A 24,938-nucleotide genomic window follows, 5' to 3' on the forward strand; every position below is an offset into this window, starting at 1 on the left:
TATTGGAAGAGCCTACTCTCTTAAAGGAAGAAGACTGCCCTGTCATGGTGTCGGAACTGTTGAAATCACCTATTAAGAAATTTGACCCATCGTGTAGTAAGTCAGCCATAGATGACACAGCTGTGCTCATACTAGAAGAAGATACGACAGTGACTGATGGAATGGAGAAGGAAGAGAATGATGAAGAGATCATCTTGTCACATGCTTCTCAAGGCAGCAGCATCACTCCCTCCCCAAGAGAAGGCAAAAGTGACCTCCAAGTGAAAGATGGATCTGATCATTCCATCTCAAGTGAGCCTGCTAGTGTGGATGATGATGATCCAAGCATCTCACCTCCTAGCCCTGTTATAGAACAACTACATGACACTGATAGGAGCACACCAAACACAGCTTCCAATGACAGCACTGCTTGGGTCTTAGGGGAACTTGAGGATCTTGAAGTGTCACCAGAGATTCCTCCTCTCTCTAAAGACGGCGACACAAAAGACGCATCTCAAGATTTGCCAAAGCAGCCATCTATCTGTGATGTTTCTAGCATCCTAGAGAAAGAGATGATACCATCAAGCCAGGGTTCAAACAGAGAATTTGACAGTGGAGAATCATCTGACAGCAATATGGGAATGCTAAGACTTAGCCCAAGTGGCAAAAGTGGCATTAATGTTTCACAGTCACAGAGTGAGAATGATGTAGAAAACAAAGACGTTGAGACTCCACTGAGTCAGAACTCCACGGGTAGTGACTTTGGGTTTTCGGGAATAGTACCGTTTGTAGCTTCCCCAACTGGGAGTCAGGAAGACAGCAGTGAAGCTCTATACAGTAAAGTCGTTGCAGAGATACAAGCAAATGAAGACATCGAAGAAACACCCACGCACTTCGGGATTCAAGATCAAGAAGATGCTAGAGACGACAACGTCACTACAGGCTTGAAGAAGTCAGTGACCTTCGAAGTAAAAGATTCTGGTTTGGACACAGATTCGAAGGAAAATGATGATTTGAGCAGGGATGATTTGGGAGACAACTTCAGTGACAGAGACTCGAGGTTCATGGTCTCAGACTCCATCGACTACAGAGCAGACGATGACAACTATTCCAGTGACAGTGAGAGCTCCAGTTCTGATGAAGAGAACCCCAGGAATGATGGAGGGGCTGGCCTAGGGTTACATCTGTCTGACAGTGAAGGGGAGGCTGAAGAGAGGAGGCACAGTAGCCAGTCTGTTTCACTGCACCAGGAACATTCCAGTTTTGGTCACCACGTAAAAGATCAAAGCAAAGATGTCACTGAGCTTCCAGAAGAGAGCAATGAAGGAAAGAAGGAAAATGAGTTCTCAGACTCTACAGATATTGAAGATGTACTATCAGACAACTTCCAAGAGACAAGTACCCAACTTGCTAAATCTGAAGATGGGAGGAAAGAAGTTCTCCAACTCGAAGAAAAACCTGCTGATGAAACAAGTTTGTCAAAAGATTTGCCAAGTCAAGATGCAAGCACTGGAAAGCTTCATAACATCAGTGAAGATGAAGAAGAATATGTTGCCAAGGCTAGATCTGAAGAGGGGAGGAAAGAAGTCCTTCAACTCGAAGAAATGCCTGCTGATGATACAAGTTCATCAAAAGATATGCCAAGTCAAGATGCAGGGACTGGAAAACTTCCTCACACCAGTGAAGATGAAGAAGATGTTGCCAAGGACATGGAATCAGAGCAACAAATGGTAACATCAGAAGGAATCACCATGGAGATGGAAAGTTCATCTTCACAGGACCAGCTGAATCAAGATGGGGAGAGTGACAGTGAACATGACATTTCAAAGCCACATACCAGTCAAGCTGAGGAGTCAAGGCCAAAGAGACAGCACAATGCTGAATCTGAAGATGAGAGTGCCAATGAGACACTGTTGTGTGCAGATAATGTCAAAATGCACAGCCATGTTCAAGAGGAAAACCCTGTAATAGATGGTCAGCCTTGTGTAGGTGGGGTTGTAGTCATGCCAAGTGCAAAAAGGCCACATGACGAGAATGATGCAGCACTGCCACACAACAAGAGACTGCATCTGGATGCACAGCTTGAAGAGACAGATAATACTGAGGCTGAAGAGTGTACCTTGATGGATGTCGCATCTGAAGAATGTGAAAACATACCTGAGTATTCACCATGTGCCACAGATGAAAACTCTGATGTGCAATGTAAAGTAACTAAAAATGACACAGCACACTTAGAGCAGAAGTCTTTACCACTCATCCTAGTTAAAAGCAGAGCTGAATGTGTGAGAGATGTGGTGCTAGATTTCTTTGCTCACCATTTCTTTGTCTACAACATGTCCTCAAAGTTAGACATGATGGCGGAAGATGCCAGAAAACAGAAAGTAGCAGAGGAGGTGAAAACGTTCTTTGCAAGTGGTGTCTGGAAAGAACAGCCCACAACCAGACCAAAAGATGACTCTGTTGAACCAACGTCAGAGATTACATCAGACAATAACTCTAGTGCCAAAGAGGAAGAAGTTCTTACTTGTGAGAATATTCAAAGTCTTGAGGTAGACAAGAGAAAAGTTATTGAAGATGCTGTGTATGATTTCTTTAAGATGAAGAACTTTGCAGCAACGAAAAAGCTGGACTCAGTAACAGAAGACACTGGTGAGACTGAAACTAAAGCGCAAATGCTGCCAAACAAAAGGCGCAACAATGAAGAACAAATGCTAGAAAATGCACCCAAGGCAAAGAGACAAAGGCTGCAGGAGGTATCAAAGCAGGCGGATGATCTGAGTAGTAAGAATACACCAAAAGTAAACAGGCAAGAACTTCGGGAGGCATCACAATATCCTGATGTTGGTAGGAATACAACAGTAGAAGTCAACAGTAGCCGGGAGGATGTCTCTCTATCAGAAAACCAAGACTGCAAGACCTTTGCTGACATCCAGGAAGACAGCATAAACTGTGAGGTCAAGGCCAACCAAGATAAACGAAACCCAACACTTGCAGAAGATCAACAGGTTGAGACCAAAGAAGCAGTAAGTTGTCTGAATAACAAAGATCTTGAAACATTCAAGACAAACAACAAAGACAGCAAAGAGATAGATGTACCTGAAGAGATGAGTGTAACTGTGGAAGAAGAGAGCAACAACAAAGATGGACATGAACTTGAGACATCTACAGAACAGATGGACATACACCCAGAGCAGCATAATGATAAAGAAATAGTAGATATACAAGACAGAGTGCATATTGAGGTATGTTTAGCAACAGAAAGTGACTCAAAGGCTTCAGAGCATGTAGAAGTAGCCACTGAAGATGAGAAAAACAGCTGCCTTTCCTCAGTGTCTCTTTCAGCTGAAGAAAATATTGAGACATCAGAAGAAAGTATTGAGGAAAGTCCTGCACAGGCCAGTGAGGAAGAAGAAATGGTTACTAAGAATCTGTCACAAGAAGACCTCTCAGAAAATGCCCCTTTGACAGCTAGCCCCAAGTGTCAAACCTCAGACACTGCAAATGACAAGGACTTTGATGAAATCATACCAGATACTGCTAGTTCTGGTTCTCCCAATAAGATAAAAGATGGGCAATGTCAGGATTTGACTGAAGTGCCAAGCAAAGGAAATGATGAAATGTTGCTGTCAAAGTCACCAGCAATTGAGGAAACAAGCCTCGAAAAGCCATGTAGCAGATCGCCAGTAGACAACAGTACTTCTAGTGACAGTAAAGAGTCTGGTCAGACTTCTCAAGATAACAAAGTAACAGAAGAGTGCAATGATGTTGTCGAGCAAGAAGACTCTGAGACGGACAACAATTCTGAGTCGTCTCTTCCCTCGCTGGATGGTTATTCTGACTCAGAGTCTGACAGGGATTCTAACTACTCTGAGAACGACAGGTTTCTATCCTCAAACTCCATGGAATACGGAGCTGAGTCCATGCAATATGGAGCTGAGTCCCTGGAATATGGAGCTGAGTTTGACAGTGATGAAAATATGGATGAGAGTGATCAAGATGATGAGGAAGATGACAGCAGTGAAGATGAAGAAGATGATGATGCCACCAGTGAAGAAGACGAGGATGATGATAAAGACAGCTACTCCAGTGCCCCAGAGTCACCAACAAGTTGTACTGCAGTGAAGACCAACGCTTCATCAAAGGATAGTCGTGATACTGAACAGGAGTTATCTGTAGAGTCGTCCAAGGCTACAACGTCTGATAAACTAGGAGACGCTAATGAAGATGTTACCAAGGTGACTGAAAAGCAAAGTAACGAGATGTCCCTGGAGGGTCTAAGCTGTGACTTCGATGATGACGATGAGTTTAGTGCGCCACACATCAACATTGATGACATTGACTTTGATGACGACAATTTCGATGATCCATCCATGCAGACAGGCTCCAATCTGCATTCTCCTGTAACTAACCTCAGTCTAGGAAAAGATGTCTCATCTCAAGAAAAGAGAGATAAGGCAGCTGGAATGCCAGAACTTGAGAAGAGTAAGAAGATGGCAAATGTTGCACCAACGGGGGACAACCTTGGCCTTAGAACAAGCCGGGACAGTGCAGGAAACACAGCAACAAAACCTCCAGCTAATAAGCCAACAAACGTATCATCTGGGAAGGAGACAACGGACAAAACCCTGGGTGTAGGAGAGGATAAAGAAAACCCAGTAGCGCAGACGACTGAAGAAACACCAGGTGTGCTGCCAACAAATGCGGGAAGGACCAGACGACGCCTAGTGGACACTCCAGGTATTGCAGCTCATGTCCTTAATATATCTATACTTATTACCAATATATGAAGTAAGAAAACATAGCGTCTTTGTGCATCATGAAGGTTGGCATAGTCTGTGCACATGTTCACATGTACAAAAGACGCATAAACACTTTTTAGTGTTGTAAAGCAGTTATAGTTATATATAGAATTATGATACTGGTGGAAAATGGAGTGAATTAACATTCGAGCAAGTGTGAAAAGAATTTTGTTTTCCCTCACATTGTCCTTTACAAATAGTATGTTTATTTTCCGATGCAGGAAAGGTGACCACAGACAACGCACCAAGATACATGGAGCAGTGCCAAACCATCCTGGCCAGTCTACAGGGGGCCTTGGACAGGGAGCCCAGCTTAAAGGACATATCCAGGGTGCAGGCATGGAAGTAAGAAATGGAAGAGAATATAAAATTCTTCTTTTTTTTTTTAAATAGGCGTAGAAGAGGTGATATTGATAGTAATATATGCCCAACTTGACATGACTGCAATATTCAAACAATGTGCCGAAATGTCCCCCAGTATGATACACCTTGAACTGTGTATATCTGGGAGTATTGCACTAGAGATCTCTCACTAGAGAAAGAATGTTTTTGTAAGTGGTGGATATATGTAATCCAGTAGATAAATGTGAATGGTGATTACTCAAACAGGAAGGAGGCTGCGAAGCTTGGTGAGAAGATGTCCCTGCCTGAGACCATCATCGCGGTGGTTGGTGACACCGGCGCGGGGAAGAGCAGCCTGATGAACGCCCTGTTGGATCATTCCTCTGTCCTCCCCACCTCCGGGATGCGCGCCTGCACGGCTGTCGTGGTCGAGGTCTCCAACAACGATAAGAACAAAAACTATGAGGCTCAAGTTGAGTTTTTGTCCAGGAAGGTTAGTGGTCACTACTAGATCTAAACTTAACAAATTGTATTAGGTGATCATGTACGGGTCCCCCGAAAGTGCGAAATGGAACGAAATGGAACGAAATGGAACGAAATGGAACATATGCAACATCTTGAAATGAAATACCAGTAGATAGCGAAATATAAGGAACGTTGTAATATTCACAGTAGATGGGAACAGGAAGCAAATACATAATATAACTTTAATCTGTTTGATAATAGTAAATACAAGGTTTATGCAGCGTTTGTGTGGCTAGATTCTTCCCTGAAAATGAGAGCGCCGCGTGCAAAGATAGCCACCGCTCTTCTTTTGTGTTAACCAACGATCTGCAAATAAAGTGCTGAAAATAGCAGGGAAAGCAAGCAAACGGAACTGAGTATCGAAGTAAGGACTAGATTATACAGAAGTTGGTGGTTGCATTGCATCTCATAATTCACCAAGAGAGCATGAGGCAAGCGTAGTTTTATTATTCATACAGCGTGTTTGCGTGTTGTGTGAACTGTGAAATACATGTCCTGCTCGTTCACACCCTCCCTTTGTTTTGTCGTGAACAAGGAAGCAGAAATGTCTCCAGAGGTAGTTCTCGGTCCACGTCCGTGATTGAATGGATTGTGAAATATCACATCGGTGACGCAGCGCAGAGCTGCATTTGAATATCATTAACGGAGGGCTCCATTCTCCGACAGCCGACCAGCTGAACAATTGGTTGTATAAAATATTCGTTGTTGCGGAGATAGGCATATGCTACGTACTTGTTATGGACTAAAACCGTATATGTTGATAAAACTTGGAAGTCGGAGTTTGATTCAACCTGTCGGTAGCACGCCCATGTGCACAGTTCTGATGCGCTGGCAACATTGGCGGTTCATTTGCATGTGGGGCTCCATTTGCAACACGCAAACACGCTGTATAGATAATAAAATTACGCTTGCCTCATGCCCTCTTGGTGAATTATGAGACGCAATGTTACCACCAACTTCTGTATAATCTAGTCCTTACTTTGATACTTAGTTCCGTTTGCTTGTTTTCCCTGCTTTTTTCAGCAGTTCATTTGCAGATCGTTGGTTAACACAAAAGAAGTGCGGTGGATCTCTTTGCACTCGGCGCTCTTATTTTCAGGAAATGATCTAGCCCCACAAAGCGGCATAAACGTTGTATTTACTATTATCAAACAGATTCAAGAAAAAAAACACGTTATATTATGTATTTGCTTCCTGTTTCCGTCTACTGTGAATATTACAACGTTCCTTATATTTCGCTATCTACTGGTATTTCATTTCATAATGTTACATATGTTTTATTTCGTTCCATTTCGTTCCATTTCGTTCCATCTCGTTCCATTTCGTTCCATTTCGTTCCATTTCGTTCCATTTCGTTCCATTTCGTTCCATTTCGTTCCATTTCATTCCATTTCGCACTTTCGGGGGACCGATCATGTACACATACATTTTTAGACAGTTTAACTACAAAATTCAAAGTATTACCATTTTTTAAGTTCTTTGACCATAGAATGACTAACTGCGCCATTCTGGATCATTTTGTATCCTGATGTTTAATGTTTAACTGTCCAAAATTCCCCTTAATTTTGCTATGAGAGTAAGATTCCACTTGCTGGTGCCCTGGCTGGCATAGGAAGACTTTTAGATAGTAAGGACACACATGCTAAGCTATATATAGTTTTGTACAATAAGCTGCATACGACTGGACAGTAAGGTTTGATCCATTCATACCGAGATGGACCCCTGCTCTTTTCAATATGTGTGGTTGGATCTTTCATGTGTTCCAGGAGTGACCCTCCTCAAACACACGGCCTCTAGCTTTACATGTATGTCCCATCCGAGAGTATATCCCTTACTGAAGCTAGGTATTTTCACCTTAGTCAAGAGATGAAATATGACTGTATTATTCGTGACTCCTCCCCCTCCACTTCGACCTTGTTGAAAAGTGGCCTGTATGGCCGAACAAGCATTCAAATGTAAATAAAGGCTTTTACTTGACTTGACTTGTAAAGTGCCTTTCCCAAGGGGAAGCCGCAAGACATTGAGGCCTTCTTGGGATTCAAACCCAGAACCTCTAGATTCTTAGTCAACATACATGTAACCCTAACCACAAGTCCACCTTGCCACCCTTTCTGCAGGAGTGGGACGATGAACTCCGTCTGCTACTGACAGACCTGATAGGAGAGGACGGTAAGGCCAAAAGGAAACCCGACCCCCAGTCTGAGGCTGGCATAGCCTGGAGCAAGATTAAGGCCGTGTATGGTAGAGTGGAGTCATACGACATTCTCTCCAAGCTACCTCATGTACGACATCTGCTTGGGTCCACCAAGCACATCTCAAAGTCAAGGGTATGTAAGGCTTTTTTCCCTCATTAATTTGGTATGAAGCTAGTTCACAGTTAAAAGTGTGTATTGGCAGTGTGGTGCATTGTTACTTTGTGTGTAGTACAATGTATGTCCAAGGAGGTTTAATCAAGAGGAGAGAGCACGCTGTAAACGCCCCGCTGTGCCTTTTGTTTTCACCCGCGAGAGCCGGCTGCGATCCTTTGTTTACCAGCCGGCGCGGCGCCCCTTTGATGCCCTATGCGCTTCCCCGCGTTTCCCGCGGTTTTCAATGCAAATGAGGGTAGTCATGACGTCACAGCCACCGAATCCCCCCGACCTCGTCACGAAGCCCGGCCGAGAAGAAGCGATGAGTTTCAGATTTCCGACGATTGCCATATTTGGAACACTCGGCAGGCCTGCGACGACGTCATCTTCGGATTGTTGACAACATGGCCGACATCTAGACCTTTTCGGCTTCGCTGTGCGACAAACATGGGTAAAATTACGGCCACTTTTCTGAGTGGATGTCCGTTTTCTTGCGATAGAATTATGAATTTTTAGACGTATTTTTAGGTGGCTATGACAGGAATGTGAAGTTTTTCTTCGCTTAGCTGATATTTTGTCCTAACAGTTGACGGAGTGCTCGTCAAAATGGCGTGTTTTCTGATGTTCATAGCATGGCGGTATTTTTCGTAGCGTGGTATTTTTAATAGCGTGGTAGTAATTTTCGTAACGTACTATTCAATGATGTATCAGTCTTTTAGAAAAGAGTGCCTTTTTGCATGGCAAGCATGACGTGTTTCTTTGGTATTTGTGAATTTGATTAAACCTCCTAGTCTCGACCTACTGACTGAAATTCGTCATCGTTGTGTCAAGTTCTTCTCTGTTATCTATATCTTTATAGTATGGATATTGCCAGCTAACTACTGACGATAGATTCAAATCCACTGACCTCCAGATTTAGGTCAACTCGTGTATTGACCGCGATAACAAAGGGAAGACGCCCGCGCGCCAGCGTAGGGCTCAAACTTTGATACCTAGGTGTCAATTATTTTGTTCACACCAAGGACGCGCATAGGGACAAAGGGAAGTGTTTCTGTGCTCTCTCCTCTTGATTAAACCTCCTTGGTATGTCCAAGTTGAGGGCTCCAGGCCATTCTCTATGCATTTCTATTGAACTGTCTTATCAGGAAATACACAGAAGAAGAGTTTGTTCCGTATACTACAAACACTGATACTGAAAAAGACCTTTCGATGTGCCATTTCTGCAATCTTTTGAAATCTTTTAATCATTGATAGTTGTTGACTTTTCAAATTTGTTTCTTTAAAACTGTGTTGTCAATTTAGCATGCATCACGCCAAGACATTTCTGCAAGGATATTAATTTTAAGTAATTACAGCTATCTGTGATAAATGGCATGGGGCATTGTAACCAAAGCCGGCCACTGACCAATACTTTGCTATCCTTCTACATATGTATTACTGCTATTCTTCTACATATATATATATTACAGGCAAGGGAGTTCCGAAGTGAAATTGACAGGTATGTCGACTCCATGGATGCCCCTCCCGCCAGAGGGCCCGGGTCACGGGACAAGTCAGGTGGTCAGCTCTGGCCAATCGTGAAGAGGGTGAAAGTTCAGATTCCCAACTGCGATGTGTGCAGTAGTGGTGCCATCCTGGTGGACCTGCCGGGGGTCAGGGACTCCAATGCTGCCAGGGATAACATTGCCAAACAGGTGAGTTACATATTAATTATATACAATGTATATATACAATGTACTAAATATTGTCATAGGACTATTCAGCCACCAGAGGGCCTGCTCAACTTCTTCCCACTTATCCTTGTCAACAGGGAATGCCATCATCATCAAATATTGTCATGACATTAAAAAAGAGTAAGGAATGTCCTTGCTATTGTTAAGGTTTGCCATGGAAATGTGACGGTAAAAAGATAAAAGGTACAATGTACTTCTATGACTAGTCCAAGAAATGTATGTGTAGTGTCATAATAGTGTAAAAGTTTTGAGTTGTTGATTTATACTTAAACATAACGATTATGCAAATAGGAGACCTTATCAAGTAACAAGGGAGTAAGTAGTATATGCAAAAACTGAAACAGAAGTTGAACAAATTGAGCCTGTTAAGGAAAAGTGTTTTTAAGGAATTGTTTGAAATATTAGACTGTAAAGATTACATTATCACAATGCACTTTTCTACTTTATACAGTACTTCAAAAACTGCAATGCCATCTGGATTGTGGCGAGCATCCACAGAGCAGTGGACGACAAGACAGCCAAAGAGCTGCTGGGGGAAGGATTCCGCAGACAGCTGCTGATGGACGGCCAGTACGGCAGTATTGCCTTCATCTGTACCAAGACTGACGATCTCAGGTGTTCAGAGATCATCAGGTAACAGTTTTTTGGAACACCTTTTCCTGTACACCTTTATGTTCGTTGGCATGCCTTTATTTGTATCAAGACTGACAACTTTTTGGAGCACCATTTCCTGTATAGTCAGTAGAAGACATTGCTGAGTAAGGAGGATCTGGATTTTGATGTGCCATGATTATTTTAAGTTTAAAGAGAATTTTAAGACATCCCCAATGTCATTAGCCACCCCCATGTTCCACATGTGCTAGAAAGATTCTAACATATTCTAACACTTACTTAAACATGTATAGCAGCATGTTTTCAACAAAGTCTTGACTTGTATGTTGACTTTTGTTTGGAACAGCTTTGTTAAACTAAGTACAAGTCTTCAGCTTAAGCTGTTTAATTCAGAATTTTTGTCCTTTGTCTCTCAACTTGTCAAGTTTAAGGCTAATTTCTCATCATTTGTCTAATAGAGCCCTGAATCTAGAAGAGGAAGTGGAGCAACTAGAAAATGAGATCAATGCTCTGGAGATGGAAAAGATGTCGCTTACAGAGGAGATGGAGTCACTCAGAGAGGAGGAAGAGGTGACAGATGAAGAGCTGTCAGTCATCCAGCAAAAGGTCAACGACCTGAAGGAGAAAGTATTTAAACTGGAGCAGGCTTTAGAGCCTATTGATGAATCATCTGATGAGGTTTGTGTTTTAATTGTACTTGACCATACAAAAGTTACAGTAACAGTACTTTTTGTTTCATCGATAAATCTTCTGTATTTTATGTTTGGTCGTTGCATCTTACCAAGGCATGCTTGTCCCATGTTGTTTAGTTTTGAATGATGTGATATCATGCAGTTTTCCTACAGTGATTTTAATTCCTTAGGTTTTAAATGACTTGTATTGTTTACACATAATCATCTCCCAAAGATTTTGTCTTCATAGGACCCAGTCACATTCGCCACACAATCGTTGTACAATTGCAGAGTGAGATCATTATTGGGATAATCGTGCTTGTGTCATACAAAACTCAGCTGTCTTGTTATGGAAAAAGCTGTCTCAGATCCTCTGTAGTTGGTTTTGTTGCAGCCTGTTTAAAAATTCTATGACAAAAACATCGTACGGCCATACTATGACAAATGTGACCACACCGTTACGTATTGTTGCTTCGTAAAATTAGGCTGTCAAAAACAGAACTTGACATTCTTTTACTTCTATCCAACAGGAAGTGATAGTTGATGATGACGACAGGGTGAAATTGAATAGTCTGAGGACCAGTATGGAGGACAGACAGCAGATAGAGCAGGAAACAAAAACAAGCCTGAAAGAAATAAGATCACAAATAGCTGACAAAGAGAAAGAGGTGGGAATGAAGTTTTTAATGACTAAGCATTTTGCAACAGGTATGTTAAGGGTTAAATCTTTTGTAAAGAATGTAACGTTGGGTAACCTAAATTCGGGATTTTTCCGATAATGGTTGACTGAAATCAATCTAGCAGAACAATAAACCATCCTTTTTTTCTATTATTCTGTCAGTATCATGTACTATCTTTGCACTAATCATATATATGGTAGATTTTGTCTCTAGTCGTGCTGACACCATAATATTTCAACTTGAAACTACCATCCGCCGCAAGCACAATTACGGTGCTGTCGGACAGGGGGGCACATTAATTCGGGAGAGAAGATTCGTCTTGAATATCTTACCGCTAATCACATTTTATACAGCAGCTATTTGTTCCATCCTTGGCTTGAGGAGAGTGCTATGGATATAGACGTGTCCAAGTAAAAAAAATACACGAAAAAACGGCGGTACCGCACACATCAGGCCTACGGGAACAACCCGTGTGTTGAGTCGGTAGCTATAGAACGTCAAAGTCGACATCCACCGTCATGGCAACGTGTACATTATTCAGTTAGCCGGATGCCGTAGCATTGATAATACTACTATGTCCATGTATTCCTTGTTGTGTTAGGAGCAAACTTTGAGGAAAATATCGTCCTCAGTCCACAATCACACGCAACATTTAGACAAAAAAGTGTTCCTCACAAACCTTTGTCGTCTGCTTGACAACAGGATTCTGGGTAATGATATGGCGGCGGGAAAATACACGTGCCGTAGGTTGTAGCAACAAAGAGGGATTTTGATGATTGATCACACTTAGAGTCCAATTGCAGGTCAGCAATTTTAAGAAAATAAGTTGTCTTGTAAATGATTGTGTTTAGCAGGAAGCGGATGTGACATTTGTCTTATAAACCAGCCGACAACGATGTAGTGTGATTCTCCCACGGAGCCCTCAGACTGTTCCAATAAGGGACGGAGAGTTTTTGTCGCCTTCTAATGCATGCTTATCGAAGTTTTCAGACAGTGTTCTGAATACGTTAGTCTGTCAAGTTTGCATTTCTAGCGGTATTACTGATGTTGCATGTAGCACATATCCCTAAATACCCCGTTTTCGAAAAATCCTGAATTTAAGTACCCCACGAATTTATGTTACCCAACGTTATATTGCTTATGTTAGTTGAATCATCTAGACATGTCCCCATGGTGCAAGCAGTAGTATAATTCTGGTGTTCCCCATACGGATCAAATTTCCTAGGTGGGGATTTGATCCCAGGCTCGGCCCCATGTTGTATGGGATTGCATTTGTCATTTTGGGTGGTGACATGAAGTCGGCAGCCCAGTGTGTGAGAAGCTTAAGGGACCAGCCACAGGCAACACACCTCTGCACGTAAAAGAACCCAACACAGTTATCAATAAGAGTAAGGGTGATCTGGTGTGCTTGGATAAGATATAAGCAGTAGGAGAGCTGCACTGCACTACTATTACTACTAGCTACTTAAAAAGCATCATGCTTCAACCTTAATTGCAGATTATTAAAGAAGGAGATTTCGCTATTTCTTTGCACTAGAATCTTTGTAAACCTTTAGGCTTAAGATCGCGTAAAGCTGGTAAGAATGAACTACTGTATTGTGTTTCAGATGGCTGGTATTGAGCGCCAGGTTTCCAAGAAACAGAAACAGATGTCAGTGATGTGTGCTAAGGCCCGTAACCAGTACTCCCAGACTCAGATCAGGGCCGACTTCAAGGCTGGGATTAGGGTAAGTGCTGGTTTCTACTTATTACCTTTGACAATGTTATCTTTTATGTAGTGTTTGTGTGTATGTTTCTATGTACAGTCAAACCTGTATTAGCGGTCACCTTTGCATAGCGGCCACCTGCCCATAGTGGTCACTTTTTGTCGGTCCCTTGGATTTTTCCCATTGACATAAGCATTAAGAATTAGGCTATAGCGGCCACCTGTCCAACGCGGTCGCGGCCATACGATTTTCGGTCCCGCGAGTACAGTAACACTGCCGATAACGGTCCCGGCGCGCCGGTAGAAGCCGCATCGCCACCGCACGCCGGGTTCAAAATCTTCATTTTTTCACGCAGTTATCAAATTTATGTGGCCTCAACTGGATAGGATCATAATAAAGAAAACCAGAATGTTTTATCTTTGTAAGAAAATCCATGGTTTGACGCGAAGTCAAGTATAGTTTTCTTCACATAGCTTGCGTTTGTACATCGTGGTAAAATTGACCATTTCTGTGCATTTCGACTGGAGAAATATTACGGCAGCCTTTTGGAAAATTCAACCCACACATGTACCTGATGCGGTAAGTTCGTGAAATGTTTGAATGCCGGCCCAATTTCCGTTTTCACCGGGAATTCATTCAAATTGTGCTCAAAACGTGTTTCGCGCAATTTTCAAAATGGCGCTGATACAAACTGGATAGGTAGCAGCATAAAGGTCAACGGAAGACACCACTGTTACGGAGGTATAATATACTAAATTTATTTTGCTGCAAAGTATCACTGAGGATAATTACTAAACCAAAAGCTTCAAAATGAATGTGAATAATATTACTATGATGTAAAATTTGGGCTGTTGCAATTTTCTGAAAAGACAAAAAGCCCTCAAAAGAGCGACCTTCTTCTGAGTACCCTATTAGCATAATGGTCGATGCTGATAATGACAAGCCACAACAAGAGACTAAGGAAAATTGTCGCCACGATTTTATGTTTGAAAACGGTCGAAAACGAACAGTAAGTGACAACTGAGCAACATGTATTTTGTTCTTAACCAGGGTTCTCCCCAGAAATTTAGAGTATACCGGAGGAGGGTGCGAAGCACCCGAGGCGACGCGCCTTGGCGCGGCGCTGGGGGGGTGGTCCGGAGGGGGGGTGCCCCCCCCTCCGGAGGAGGAAGCTTTAGCATTTGGGCTGTTTCAAGTACAATTGGAGGCCATTTCCTGCAACTTCAGGTTTACTTTTTACCTACAATCACAAACAAAAGAGGCAGGAAAAATCTTCAAGACAACACTATTTTGAAAACACATACACTTTTATTACATATCTTTCTGACATCATCTTGCTGGCTTTTGCTTAATCTTCATCATCTTCTCTTGGGAAAGAAGATGCAATCAGGTATGCAAAGGACACTATATTCGGCCCTGTCACATATACAGAAAAATGCAAATAACCCTTATTTAGGATATAAACTGACAAAATTTCTGAATTTAAAAAAAAAATGGGCATAGGTTCCCCGCTATGACCCCTTACCGGGGGCCAACGGTGCCTTCAAATTCAACAAGAGAAATAGTATACACAACTCCAAGTCATGTATTTTCTACTTGGAACTTGAGGCAAATCACAATGGAAAACATTTGGCAAAACCTTCTCATCAAGTTACATGTATTGATAAATAACGTTAATTTTTTTAAACTTAAAATAACACATCCAAAACTATAAAAAAAGAAGACAACAGAAGCCTGTGCATTTTCTTATATAGACTGTTATGAATTTTTTAAGCATTTCACACACCGAAATCCCAACATACACTCAAAAAGTTTCCTGCAAAACCTCTAGGTCCAAGTGCTTGAATTGGCCCCTTTCAGTCTGAGAAAATGGAACGTTCCACTACAGCATATAACTGACATTCCAAGCCGCAGATTCAAAGAATATATTGACCTCAAAAACCACATCTGAATAAAAGAAAATAAACATGATCCTTTGAACTTTCAAATAAATAGCAAATCCTTCTATCATGCAGTTTTCTAAAAGATTTATACTTTTTTCATGCTTATGACATCAAATTTTAAAGCCCGTAACCTGCAGTGAAATGTGAGGCTATTTTCTGTCTAGCCTAATATAGTAAACAGAGAAAAAACAAAATGGCGGCCCGGATGAGAGCCTCGTGCATTGTAGCAGCGATTTCCTGAAGAATATCAGCGATTCGCCGGGTTTAGGACTTAATAGCCAACACCAAAAGCGAAATAACACCATTTTCGGTATTTTTATGGTTAATATTGCTAAAATGAAGCCGCCATTTTTCGACTGGATGGCCGATTTTGTTTAAAAAAAATGCCATGTGCTCTGAGAGTAGAGTAGAGTGCTGTCAACAAAGTTCTGCCTTTTTTAAATCAGTTTTGGGACTAAAAAATACTCAACCGAATGTGAAGCAAACCCCTCACGATGTTTTTAAATGTAGTTGTGCTACAATGAACCAGGCATTTTTCTGCTGCTTGCCGTTTTTTGAGGAATGTTACAGAGACCATGACGCACTGGCGGTAAGCTGATTTTCACAAACGTGTAGCTCCAAATAAACTTCTTTCTGACCCGTTGGCTGAGATTCATGAAGTAAATACAGACAATTAGCGTTGTTTGCATGAAAATAGGATTTATTGGAGTTGGATGCTGAACCAATAATGAGATTCTTTTGTCACCGGCGTTGTAGCGAAATGGTCCATTGTTTTTCGAGTATCCGATCCATTCACAAGTTTTTACAGACAATGCCGACGGAAAAAGTGACGCCGCTCGGCCCAGAATTCTACGTATTTCATGATTTTTTTGCCAAATTATCCAGGAAAATATGGAAGAAACACCCTAAATTTGAAAATGAGTATACCGGCGCCGAGCTAGGAGTATCCCGGCGGCACGCCGTTGTTCCGTTGTCTGGGGAGAACCCTGTCTTAACTAACTAGAAGTAAAAGAACAACAATCGAACTTCTAAAATGTGCCTTACCTGTTTACATGTGTACTGTACGGTGAATAAATATGTATCTCAGTGGGTACTGAAAACATGTGTCACTTGTGGTCAATTAATCGACATTTTCTCCATAGCGGCCACCTGTTCTTAGCGGCCAGTTTTGGCCAGTCCCTTGAGTGACCGCTATAGACAGGTTTGACTGTATGTGGATTAACAGCATAACACGAAAATAACTCGAGAAGGCCTGGATAGGTTGTGTTGATATTTGGTATGATAAGACCTAAAGATTTTTAGATTTTGGGCCCCCTAGCTACTTGTTTGAAATTTCATTTTAACTTCTTTGGTGAATGCTTAAAGTGTACTGTACCTTTCTTTTAGGGTGGGGTGGGGGCAGTAAAACTGTTTTGAAATTTGTTTTTGTTGTTGACATACATTACCAATTTGCATGTCTTTGACATGTCAAATTACTAGGAATTGTGATGATGATATTGCTGTTATTTGTATTGATAGGTGAAACCAAATGCAGAAGTATTGTCCAAGGCACCTACAGCCTGCACACTAGTTCAAACCTGTTTTAAAAGGTCTATGAGCACAAGGCATTATTGATACCATAGATGTAAGAAAAGGTTTAATGTTTTTGTCCTTTCCCAATGTGTTGAGAACAGGAGATGAAGAGAAAGGCTGGGATGATGGGAGAAGATGCTGACAGTGATGACGATGATGATGATGAGGCAGGTGACCAGGATGAGGAAGACATCGCCAGAGGACTGAAAGTCTTCACTGTGAGCTCAACTGAGTACCTCAAGCTCACCAATAAACTCACAAGGTACTGTTAACAAAGTCATCATCTCAAGTCAATGACTCAAAGTCCCAATGTTCCATTTCAAATTGAAGAAATCCACCCAACATGGCTTTATTTAGTTTATATGAGGAATTTGAAGTAATATGTAATTTGAAATTTTTTACTTGAATTAAAAATTTTAAGTACCAACATAAATATGTCTACAACATATCTATTAAAACAACATTGAACAGCCTGTGAAATTTTAGCAATACCAATGTGTCACCACCATCATTTCATACATGTATCTTGGTGCTATTGGGAGAAACCATTTGGCAAACAATCATTCTAAAGTCTGACTAGTACTGTAAGTTGTAGTCACAAGCACATTTCTAAGATATATGTTACAGTTTTTACTGTCACAATACTATTGTCTATTGAATAGTAAAGTATTTCACATTATATTTCCCTCCCCAGGGATGGACCGGCCCAAGTCTTCAGTAATGTCAATGACACCCAGATCCCAGCGCTACGGGATTTCGTTCACGAGATCACCAACGTGCGCCGAGAGAGCGGCACCGAAAAACTTATCCGCAGCCTGGGAAGCTTCGTCAGCGACATCGCCAGCTATCTCTTGGATGAAGGGACAAAGGTAAAAGCTAACTTTTCCTTAAGTTTCAAATTCAAAAACCTCAGCCAAAATTACCCTCAGTCTCACTCTGTTTTGCCATTGAACTTCATTGTTATTTTTTACCATGTAACAAGATCCAATGGCCACTTCAATGTCAAAGTTTGAGTGAATAGGACTAGAACAGCATCTATTCTCCCTTAGTCAGAAACATCATGATTGAGACAAGCTTGACTCCCTGATAGCGAGGATGAATTTAATGCAATAGAAGAAGGAGGGGTTATGAAGGCTGCTTTGGAATATTCCCTGCCCCCTATAATTTTCCGTTTGACTTGAAATTATTTACAGAATCATGGAACACGTATGTCGGCAAAATCCATCTTTGAACACCACCTGGGTCAATTGAAGACGTCCCTCCAGCCTGTCCTTGGGACCCTACAGACCGATGTGGACCGGTCCATCAGTATCTGTATCCACCCCAAGTTGAAGGAAGGCGTGCAGGCTGCAGCCACCATGTGCCAAGCTGTTGCCAAGAAGTGGGGGGCTCCTACGTGTAAGGAGAACAGGTGAGGGGTTGTACCTTAGCATACTGTGACATTCCTATGGATAGTTTGTTAACTGATTTGTTTTACTTTTAATCAGTAATCATTATGATGACAGTGCTCTTTTGATGATGTTTGGGAAAGTTATTAGATCAAAGAGTATTTTAAGGTGACAGAGAGATAGGCAGTTTCTGGGCACTTAAAAAGTCATTCATTGTTTATTGATAAAAACTGGAGCTGAAAAGTCCATTCAAAGTTCAATTTGATTTGACTTCTACCTAGTACACAGATTAATTTTATGTGAAAACACACTGCAGTGATTTTTTGTTGCCCTATGGATCTGAGTTTATGACATCCCAAATTCTTAGCTTGGTATGAAATTGTGTTTGATAATATGTAATATGTGACTTCTCAGGTATAATGGTGAGATTTCTTATCTTGATAGTCTTAATGATGCTGCAATGCCAATGTAAACAGTAAGGAAAAACGTCTATCCTCTTACAAAGACACTTAAGTTTGTTTCTCTATTACAGACAAGCAGGCGGCTTACACTACAGCACATACAAGGCCACAGTACGCAGGAGTGGAGTCTACAAGTCTCCCACCTACGGTCCCATCGACATGAACGAGGACCTGTCCAGCCCTCTGTACAACACCATCACCATATCATGGCAGAAAGTCTTCGAGTGAGTGAAGTAGTCAAATTCTGGAACAAGTTTTAACCAGTGATTTCCAATACAAAAATTGAAGTTACCTAAATTTTCGACTGTACAACACCAGCCTTTGTCAAGGAATGAGCAATGATTTCTACCAACACAGATGAACTTTCAAGCTACATGTAAGTAGTAAAATGAAATGCTCAATCGTATATTCTATTGCAAGATCCTTCTACATTGTAACTATCTTGTTGACTTTGTAATGATTATTAGCCACATATACAATGTACATGTACGTATGTCTTGTAGGTGACTTTTCCATGCACCCTGTAAAATATGTAAAGCATTGATAATGACTGAGCACTGTCATTGCTATAATGTGGTGATATTTTGTTGTTCTACTGTATGAAGATAATGTAATCTAGAGCAATCATACCCATTCATTTCTCACCTATAACCTCCCTGCTACATGTACCTAAGCACATAAGCTATACAAATGTTTTGCCAAACAGCTAACTTAGCACACTGAAGGTAAACGTAAATGAGCTCTGTGCTGCTTTTGGTGTTTCATGCATCATTAGCTAATTATGAAATTGTGAAATTATATTGATTTTTATGTACGCTTGGCACCAATGGTGTACTTTGTATATATTTTACAGCAATGGTACGCTGTTCTTCACGCTGGACAACTGTAAACACAGCATATTGAGTACCCTGAAAGAGTTCCTGCTGAAGTTACGTACAGAGCTGCAGGCCCTGGGCATGGATGCAGACAGGGTTAACAGGGTGGGGCAGCAACAGCTCAACTCCACCAAGATGAGGGTAAGTCACTTACCTGGGGTTTTGTGAAGTCTTAGATCGGCATTTTACTACATTAGGATTGACCAGATTGTTGGGGGTGTAGGGAATCATTGCACTGTGAAGACAGTTAACAAGTAAAAAAGGTATGGTAAGAAATTGCTGGCAAATTACAGAATATAGTTGAAAAATGTTGCTCATTGTGTGATGACTTTAAAAAAGTGCTATTGATTCCCCCCTTACCTATCCTTGATCATCCCAAATATTTATTAATTAACTATAATATTTTTGATTCTTATCCGTGACCCCTTCCTCCACTCGATCTTGTTGAAAAGTGGCCTTGTGGCCGAACAAGCCATCAGAATTGAATAAAGGCTTTGACTTGACTGGACTTAACTTGACTTTACTTTAGAAAAATAGGCAACATCATTGCATTTTTAATCCAATTTATAATGAAATATGGAACAGTATCTTCATTACCTTGTAGCTGCATACTTAAACCCATGCATCTCTTGTCAGTTGGACAATGCATTAGCTGAGCTGAAGGAGTTCATCACAGCCCAGCAGAGAGAGATCAGCAGAGTGATGACCCCAGCTGTGCAGAACCGCATGGAGCCAGCTTACGAGACATGTACCAATGAGAGAGGGCCGGGCAGTTTTAACAGGATGAGGAACCACATGGACGTCCACGTGGTGTACGAGAAGGACATCATGTTTGACCAGGCCTCACAGGTCCTACTCAAGCAGCTGGCTGACTTAGAGGTTTGGTTTAGATATTATCTCTTTACTGTTACATTCTGTTTAAACAAAGTGTTACAATACATGCACTGTTAAATGTTTCACACATTTTCATTATTGGATTATACCATCATTGCATTACATTAAATGAGTCTAAGTGAAAAAGTTTATACATATTTTATACAAAATACATGGAATTGTGAATGTAAATGATTGAAAAAAGGAAAATAGTAAAATCATGCTTTATTCGGAGATAAACGATTGTATTAGATTTTGAAATGCTCATTCTCTGTATGTGGACAACTTAAGTGAACTTTCAGCAAAAAATTTGAATATAAGGCTTGAAGATAATTTTTAGGTTATCCTTATTCTCTTTCAAATCTCTTTTAACTTTAGAGTGACCTATAATTATGTTAAGACTGAGCATGTCGTGATAGACAGATTTTACTTTTATTTTCAGGTTGATATTGTGGCCAGGATGCAGGTGCTGTGTGACCAGCTGTGCGCTGACCTTGCCGTGCTGTATGAGCCGTTCTGGGAGGCACCTGTACACTGTACCATACTCAAGAAACACCTCATGGATGGTGGGTAACCTCTTATGCACAACACATATGCTTGATAGTATACATGTACTTTTAAGAAATCAATTCTTAAACACTCAGGACCTTACTGTTGTGCTCAAAGATTGTACAGACACATTGATTCTGTAAGCACACTCCACAGAAGGAATGTTCATTCTGCAATCTTTAGATTGATCCCTTCTGTGAATCCTTAGTTGCTACTTAAAGCCTACTACCGGTAACTGTAAGAAATCATGAAGAATCAAATGAAGTTGCAGATGGTTAGATCCCCCCAAAATGTTCTTGCAAGTTGCAAGAGTTGCACAAATAATTTCGAAATTAAGTTGATTTACAGTAAGTTTTAAGCCTCAAGTTTTTTGTCCGTGGTGTCTGCCTAACGTTTTGTTTATTTATTCAGAATAATCCCTCTTACATGTATGTTTCAGACATGCTGGCCATCCATGGAAAGGTAAAATCACTGTTTAAAGAGGCTGAGTTGAAAGATCTCCCACCTCTGCCTGAACCAGCACCACAGCCAGCTGTTATCAACCAGTCAGCAACTGGTACAGGCTACTCCCTGATGAACACACCAGGTGAGATGAGACTTTCACATTTCCACAATTTTGTAGGGATAGGTTGATTGTTGCAGGTTCTTGAATATGTGTTTGTTTTGTTTTGTGTGATTTGTTCGTGAAAAACTCAAATCAGGCTACCTGCCGCTTTTCATTGAGGTCATGAGGGAAGAATGAGACAAAATATAACAAAGAAGTAGATTACATGATTGAATTCCTAGTAGATCCATAAACACACTGTCATACATGTAGTCCTAATAAATAAGTGAAAGCCTACATGTGTATATCCTTACACATACATGGCATTACAAAAACTCATAACATAATGAACTTTGGCTTATGGTCCCTTTCTTGTCTTGTGCAGAAACAACTTCAGGTTTACAGTTAAAAGATTACATATTGCATCATGTACTAGTAGCTCCCTGATATGAAAGATTGCTTTCTATGACTTTGAAAATATCTTCCATCTTAACTAGTTATCTAAATTATCCTCTGTAGGTTCTTCTTATACGTCCACTGGAGCCACACCTATTGGCAGCAACCCAGTCACCATGGTAACACCCACCCAGTCACTTACCTTGCGGATGAAACACGAGATGATGGACACACACAGCTATGGCGGAGCTACACCAACGACCCACCGGTACCAGTTTGGTGGAGCTACGCCAACGACCCACGAGTTTGGTGTAAGACCACAACCTGCAGGTGCTATGACTGGTACGAGATCAGGACCATCTTCCATTGGTGTTCGTAATCCTGTGACAGGCAGATTTCAGTCACACCAGGCATCTGCAAGCACATACACCAGCCAGCCTCGCGTTAAGAGAGAGGAAAGCCCACAGGTTGGCTATCTTGGGGCATTCACACCTCTGCTCAACCCTACAGCCATTAATCAATTCAGGAAGAGAACCTTGCAGGGCATGACAGGCTCAGGGAACAGCCAAGCCACCGTTCCACCTGTTTTGAAGAAGGTGAAAACAGAAGAAGGCTGCTTTGTTACTATGATGGGACAAGGTGGTCAGGTACTCAGGTTCCCTGTTGTACAGACTGCGACGCAGGTGCAACATAACAGCAGCTGCCAACACAGCCAACACACAGGTGCAGCTGCCAGTCCATTCATGCACAGAGCAGCAACACCTGCTTCCAGTCAGAGTTTGCCAACCACAACAAAAGGAAGTTATGGAGGCAACACAGGGAAGCTGCCTTCAACTCAAGGTTTTGCCTCTGCCAAGTCAGGAAATACATCAGCCTCCACTTATTCCACTGGCAAATCTGTAACAAGCCAAGGCTTGTCAAGTGCTAAAGCCAAAGTTACGTCATCCAAGAGCCAGACACAAAGCTCTTCAAGTGGACGGACAGGACTCGTTGGGAAGAAGACTCCTAAGAAAGGAGGCAAAGGGAAGGGTTCCCGAGTGATCCCGGCAACAGTGCCTGCTGCAAGACAGCAGGTTAGGCCAGCAGTGAGGGTAAAGCAAGAGCCCAGATCTCCTCTGAGAGAAAATCAAAGAACGAAGAAGAGAAAATTTCAGCCAGATGGTAAGATTTGTCTTATTATGTAACTTTGAATTTGGAAAATTTTCAAGCTTTATAGAATCTGATTACCTTTTTATCAATTTTCATAATAGTTTGATTTGTTTCTTTTTTTTTTGCAGAGATTATAGACCTCACCCTGGATGACTAGGAGTCATTGTGCAGTACCAGCTTGGAGAGGTAGGTGGCCTCCTTTCCTGGAAACCTGATCAACTACACATATACTGCTGGAAGGGAAAGTGCAGAATCTGCACAACATAAGGACATTTAACACTGAGACTACAAAATGGTCTTGCATAGGACTGGTATAAGAAAGAACTTAGACTTGATGACTTAGACCTTAAGGCTTTGTAAAAGAACTTGTGAAATTGTTGCCACAAATGTTGTTTGTAGTTGTACTATGAGGGAGTGGTACATTAAAAGTGCATTAGAAAGCTGTTGATAAAAGATTAGATTATTCATCTCTAAAAAGACAAGATCATGGTGCTACTGGTGCATAGAGAAAGCATAACCAGGTTTCTTAGAATAATGTTATGAAGTGAAGTTTTCCCGTTGCTTGTTAATGTTCTGAAAACAATAAAATGAAACATGATAATGTGGAAAGATACCTTGTAGCTGAAACAATGGAAAGGATTATCATTAGTATATAATTATTAAAAGGTTCTGCAACTCTGTCTTGTATTTACTGTTCTCTACTTTTCATTGCCTAACTGCAATACAGTGATACCGAATAAATTGCTCTTGCGTATGGCAAGTTAGGATACAGTCTACAAGGATACCCTAGTTGAAGGGCCAAGGATTTATGATCATAATGGTTAAACATGAGTATTTGGGATCAAGTGAAAAAGTATTTTTTATCACAGAAGCTGTTTACAAAACTCTTACTTCCACCAGGTTTATTCTGTTAAGCCAGGTATATTCAGGTTTGATTACCTGGTGTTGTGATTTTGTCACTTTAGTTTGTAGCTTTGTTCAAATGTACAACAAGTATATGTATGTACATTAAATTTTATAGGATCCTATTAACCAGTGTAGCTGTTGTTGCCTATTACATTAACAGTTTTGTTCAAAATCTAACCTTGTTTTAGTTTCTGATGTTAATGTTACCAGTTGCCTAACCTAATGATATTCCATTTGTGGCTTGGTCAGAAGATGGTGCTCGGCATATATATTGCAATGTATGCAGTCGATTGTTTTAGTTGAAAGTTTAAACTTTAAGATGGAATTAGGTCGGACAACACCCATTTATCAGAAGTTATTATTTCCAAAGTTATGTTACTTGTTAGCCTGTGGCTATGTTTAGTTTCCTATGTTCAGTATTAAAACCGGTTCCTTACAATGATCTCTTTTCAGTTATTTGACTCAATTGTTTTCTAGATTGCTGATTATGTCTTTTATTTGATGATGGAAATTTTGGAAAGAAATTTATTGAAATTCCCTTTCATTGTTAAATATGATATTTTATATACTTTCCAGCCTACTTAAACACAAACTAATGTCATCTCAAAAGCAAAATCTGAGCCTTGATTGTCATCAAATCAATAGCATACTTTTTGTTCAGTCAATATAAGCTTAATAGTATTGGTAATGTCCTATAATCAAAGTCAAATGCGGCATAGCTTTTTCAAAGACACAAAGACCAAGCCAACTACAATGTAGTTACAAAAATATTCCCTTTTTTTTTTTTTAATGAGGTAGACATTTCATAACTTTGTGACATTTACAATGCACTACAGAAGATACCCAACTACGTACATGTTCGTCGTGTTCCAATCTGACGTTGGGTG

General features: G+C 41.0%; 1 protein-coding gene across 1 annotated transcript; it reads left to right on the forward strand.

The window, feature by feature from the left end:
- The first annotated feature begins 42 nt into the window (after positions 1-42).
- LOC136437795 (uncharacterized) lies at positions 43-24,490 on the forward strand. Its single transcript, XM_066432271.1, has 19 exons — positions 43-4,716; positions 5,000-5,123; positions 5,388-5,613; positions 7,763-7,972; positions 9,463-9,687; positions 10,178-10,359; positions 10,797-11,016; positions 11,540-11,677; positions 13,297-13,416; positions 17,012-17,172; positions 17,605-17,779; positions 18,104-18,321; positions 18,831-18,983; positions 19,613-19,775; positions 20,271-20,513; positions 20,950-21,073; positions 21,496-21,642; positions 22,120-23,157; positions 23,274-24,490. Exons 1-19 carry the CDS (start codon positions 45-47, stop codon positions 23,300-23,302), a joined length of 8,568 nt encoding a protein of 2,855 aa, XP_066288368.1. The 5' UTR covers positions 43-44; the 3' UTR covers positions 23,303-24,490.
- The last annotated feature ends 448 nt before the right edge of the window (positions 24,491-24,938 follow it).

The sequence above is a fragment of the Branchiostoma lanceolatum genome, chromosome 7, assembly GCF_035083965.1.
Source record: "Branchiostoma lanceolatum isolate klBraLanc5 chromosome 7, klBraLanc5.hap2, whole genome shotgun sequence".
NCBI classification, from domain to species: Eukaryota; Metazoa; Chordata; class Leptocardii; order Amphioxiformes; family Branchiostomatidae; genus Branchiostoma; species Branchiostoma lanceolatum.

Coding starts and splice junctions, on each gene's coding strand:
- LOC136437795 (XM_066432271.1), top strand. CDS start 45: ATGGTGTCGGAACTGTTGAAATCACCTATTAAGAAATTTGACCCATCG. Junction 9,688..10,177: donor GGGATAACATTGCCAAACAG/GTGAGTTACATA, acceptor TACTTTATACAG/TACTTCAAAAACTGCAATGC. Junction 19,776..20,270: donor TCAACTCCACCAAGATGAGG/GTAAGTCACTTA, acceptor ATCTCTTGTCAG/TTGGACAATGCATTAGCTGA.